General features: G+C 44.6%; 1 protein-coding gene across 2 annotated transcripts in view; it reads left to right on the top strand.

Annotated features, from left to right (window-relative positions):
* Window positions 1-5,000, top strand: part of LOC143284728 (uncharacterized) — a 47,416-nt gene that overhangs the window by 28,429 nt on the left and 13,987 nt on the right. For both annotated transcript variants that reach the window (XM_076591675.1, XM_076591674.1), the window contains exons 10-11: window positions 932-1,066; window positions 4,079-4,213. In XM_076591675.1, the coding sequence (XP_076447790.1) occupies window positions 932-1,066; window positions 4,079-4,213 (270 nt within the window). The remainder of the gene's footprint in view (window positions 1-931; window positions 1,067-4,078; window positions 4,214-5,000) is intronic.

Below are 5,000 nucleotides of genomic sequence, written 5' to 3'. Positions count from 1 at the left end.
GAAAAAAAAACAACATAACACTCAATCGACGGGTGCAATAGCCGAATGGTTAAAGCGTTGGACTTTCAATCTGTGGGTCCGGGGTTCGAATCTCAATGTACCTGGTGGGTAAAGGGTGGAGATTTTTCCGATCTCCCAGGTCAACATATGTGCAGACCTGCTAGTGCCTGAACATCCTTCGTGTGTGTGCGCACGCAGAGAAGATCAAATATGCACGTTAAAGATCCTGTAATCCATGTCAGCGTTCGGTGGGTTATGGAAACAAGAATATACCCAGCATGCACACACCCCGAAAACGGAGTATGGCTGCCTACATGACAGGGTAAATAAACAAAAAAAACGGTCATACACGTAAAATGTTACACGTCTGTCTGAGTGTGTATGTGAGTGCGCCTGAAATCTGATTGAATGACATAGGAAACGAATGATATGCGCCCAGTGGCAGCCGTCAGTCGGCTCTACCCAGGTAGACAGCCTGTTGTGCAAATGACCCCGTGTTTGTAAAGCGCTTAGAGCTTGGTCTCTGACCGAGGATAGGCGCTATAGAAGTATCCCCATCAATCAATTAAACCATTAGATGTACGGAAACCGGGATTCGAACTCCGGAAACCCGTGCGAGAATCCTGCTGTCTAACCACTCGGCCATCACACCCGTTATTTATCATGGTGACTGAAGGGCTTACCGAATGACTACACGTTATTTGAGTGTTCTGTAATCCAGTGAAGATCTTCACCATCAGGGAAGAAAAAAACAACAAAAAAAAAACAGAAACAGAAATAATAAAGAAAAAAATGTCTTTATTGAGAGTAAAAGAGTGAGGTTTTTCAGCTTCTTACGTCCGCACGTGTGTGTGTGTGTGTGTGTGTGTGTGCGTGTGCGTGCGTGCGTGCGTGTGTGTGTGCATGTGCACGCGCGCGCACGCGCGCACAGACTGTGACAGTGGAACGTACGGGCTGAACTGTTCCCGGAAGTGTGGACACTGCCACTACCACTCATACTGTGACCGCGAGGACGGCTCCTGCTCCAAATGTGACCCTGGCTGGCAGATGCCCCTGTGTCAGGACGGTAAGACGCCCTCCCCCGTGTCGGCAGATTCGTAGGTGAAGACAGTCGTTGGAGGGACGGTGGTGGCGGTCTCCACTCCACTCTGGAGGGGACTTCTCACTCAGTGCTAGCTACGCTGACTAGACTAAATGATTATTGTCGTCAGTGGGGAGGCTAGTCATGTGGCGTTCTGTGTTAAATCCGAACGGTGCACTGCTGAGCACCACCTAAGTGGTTCAGCAGTAGTGCAGGGTCTATGTCCGGTATGAGGCATTCTGGCAACATAACATCATCGATAGTTTTTTTTTTCCCTGAGGACCGCCGAAGCTGGGACTTCGACGGGGGCGATTCCGGTTTAACGTCTCTAATCGCCCCCCACACTCCATACACCCCCCTTCCCCGGTGGACGTATCAGTGTCGTAAATTGTCCCCCCGGGGGGAACATTCTGGGACGTCCCCCCACCCCCTCCACACACAGAGAGACTGTTTCCGTCCCCCACCGACATTACTTGAAAATGTGTCCCAAAGCGTCCCCACTCCCCTCCCATACACACACACAAACGTTTCTGGTTTTATTTTATATCTTCATACATTCTGTGCATATTTTGACATGTGTGTGCCTTGTTATGACGTTGTTGTTGTTGTTTTGGGGTGGCGTTTTTTTGTGTTTTTTTCGGGGTGGGTGGGGAGGCGGGGGCGGAGGGGGGGGGTCAGGTTTTTGCCACTGGCCACTTGTGTGTGGCCATTGCTGACAACTGCTGACCACTACCCAGAAGTATTCAGATTGCGTTATTTTGTCACCTTTGTGCCTTATTATGATGTATTGGCAGGTTTTCGACCGTTACCAGACCATTAACAATTGTTCAAATCGCATTAGTTTGTGACAGTTTTGAAGTATTATGACCTTTTGAAGGATCTGACTATTAAATGAGCACTGCTGACAACCCCTGACCATTACTGACCACTACTGGCCCATGCTGACAGTTTCAGGTGTAGTGTCTCAAGGAGGCGACATTACGTTCGGATGAACCCATACACGGTACATCACATCAGCAAAGAAGTTAGAAGTAAGACCTATGGACACAGATCGTTTTCTTTTCAATCGCCAAAGACGTGGAACAAGCTCCCTGATAACCTCCGTCATTCTGATTCCCTCGCATCTTTTAAATCTCGTCTCAAAACTCACCTTTTCCCTCAGCAATAAGTTCAATTGTGGCAGGTCCACTTCCTTTGCGTTAGCTGTGCTTGACTATGTGTGTATACATATGTATGTGTACATAACTACATGCATGTATATGAATGTGTACTGTGTATGCGTGTGTTTATGTAAGTTTGTGCCTGTCTATGTGTGCGTATGTGTTAGGGTAGCTGTTAGATACACATGTATGTTAAAATGTATGTATGCAGCGTGTGTGTGTGTGTGTGTGTGTGTGTGTGTGTGTGTGTGTGTGTAGTCACATTTTGGTGTGTGTATGTAACATAGATATGATGTATTATGTTAACAAAAGCGTTTTTGTAAAGCACCTAGAGCAGATTTCTGGATAGTGTGCTATATAAGTATCCATTATTATTATTATTAAAGAAGTTGCTTGATCAGCAACATAACCCAATGCCTTTAGTCAGACCTTGAGTGCATGCATTATATATATTGTTGTTGCACCCGTCAGAGTTGATTTCGTCTCCAGAATTATGCCAGAAGACAATAATCATGTTTCCACTGCATTCTTTTTCAGTGCTCCAAGTGCATGCTGTACACGGAACCTCTTCTGTTTGTCATCTCATCCGAGTGAATATTTGTATTTATATTTGTATTTCTTTTCATCACAACAGATTTCTCTGTGAGAAATTCGGACTGCTCTCCCCAGGGAGAGCGCGTCGCTACACTACAGCGCCACCTTTTTTTCTTTTTTTAAAAATAATTTTCCTGCGTGCAGTTTTATTTGTTTTTCCTATCGAAGTAGATTTTTCTACAGAATTTTGCCAGGAACAACCCTTTTGTTGCCCTGGGTTCTTTTACGTGCACTAAGCGCATGCTGCACACGGGACCTCGGTTTATCGCCTCATCCGAATGACTAGACGCTCAGTTTGATTTTCCAGTCAAACATGGGAGAAAGAGTGAGACGGGGATTCTGTTAGACTATCCAGACCCTCATGGACACTGTCAGATTAACAATTCTGTCACCACCCTCTTAAATCTGAACACACACACACATGCCGACAATTATCAGCAACCGAAAAGTGTTCAGATTGCATTGTTCTGTCATGTTTGTGCATCATTATGACGAATGGCAGGTTTTTTATGGCTACATTTTCACTGATGACTGTTTCCACTGTTCACATTTTGTTGTTGTTGTTGTTTTGTGTATGTGATGGTTATGCAGTATAGGGATTTCTTGACAGGGCTTAACCCATTAATCAGCCACAAATGACCATCACTGACAACTGCTGACCACGACTAATCACTATCTTGTACACTGACCAGTACTAACCACTACCCAAAAGTTCGCATCGCTTCCCAGGGTACAGATCATTCATCATGTTCATGTGAGCTTTTTCTGTGTTTGATGAAGAAATTATTCACAAACAGAAGAACAAGAACGCAGAAGAACATTGACGAGCGCTGTATGTCAGTAGATTTTATAATGGAATGTCCCAATTATGATCAGTTACGAAATAGATATGTTCCTAAAAATATTTGTCTCCAAAATCGGTTTTTAATTTTTGTAATATGCTCAAAGGAGGCAAAAAAAAGTCATTTTAGCTGTAAGTAAGATGATTAGATTTGCAAATGTTGCCTAGTTATACTTTTGGAGTTAAAAGACATTTGTGTTTTCTCAACTTTTATGTGACATTGTTGTGCATTTGGAAATGTTTGTTCTGGGCACGAAAAGATTATTTTGCAGTAATCCTCCATACTCCAATAGGAGTGAAAGGATAATTAAAACTTGAAACTTGAAACTTGTGTGTGACATAATCTTGTCCCTTGTGGGTTTTTTTTTCTTTTCTAATTGTTGATTATCTTTTTACCCCCAGAATGTGAGGACGGTAGCTATGGCACTGACTGCAGTGAGAAGTGTGGGCGCTGTGTGGACGGGGCGGTGTGTAACAAAGAGACTGGTGCCTGTCAGCTGTGTGAGCCTGGCTGGTACCTCCCGACGTGTACAATACGTGAGTTGGGCCATTATCCTCATCATCTTTACAGACAGGTGCTTTTCCCTCATCCCTCTCTCTGCCTCTTCCACCTCCCCCCCAGCCCCCAACCCTACCCCAACCCCATCCCATCCTCTTCCTGCACTGTTCACGTGTTGTTGTTGTTGTTGCTTTCTGTGTTATCTCCCCTTCTTGAGCTTCAGTTAGGCAGTCACCTGTCTCTGTCATAATATACGTCTAGTGAAACTATACGATTTAGATTTTTTTTTTTTTTTTTTACTGTCGGAAAAAAAAGTTAAAAAAAAAAAATATATATATACATTATATGTATGTATGCATGTAATGTAGTCAGTCGTGACTAAGACCATAAGGACAGCAGAGGAGGGAACTGCTGTCCCGACTATCTGGGCTTGAATTTTGTTGCAGTGGGGAGTGTCTTGCCCCAGTTACATTCCCACTGTCTCGGCCTAGAGTGTTTCGTTTGTTTGTTTGTATTACACACACACACACACACACACACACACACACACACACGTGTGTGTATGTCTGTCTGTCTGTCTCTGTGTCTGTGGGTGTGTGTGTACTGTGTGTGTGTATCAAAGATTCCTCATCTTTCGTCGCATCGTGATGGGACAGAAAGGGTTTGACCACCAAACACTGCACTGACACCACCAGACCAAACCGGCGGTACCCTTCCATCAGGCGACGTGGATGCTAATTTTCAGAGGATGCCGTGTTCACAGCCCTCTGAATCCCAGCTGGGTGCCCAACCAGTTGAGACACACAAGAACCTGAACATCATAGT

The sequence above is a fragment of the Babylonia areolata genome, chromosome 8, assembly GCF_041734735.1.
Source record: "Babylonia areolata isolate BAREFJ2019XMU chromosome 8, ASM4173473v1, whole genome shotgun sequence".
Lineage (NCBI taxonomy): Eukaryota > Metazoa > Mollusca > Gastropoda > Neogastropoda > Buccinidae > Babylonia > Babylonia areolata.
This window is presented reverse-complemented; position numbering and strand designations above follow the sequence as displayed.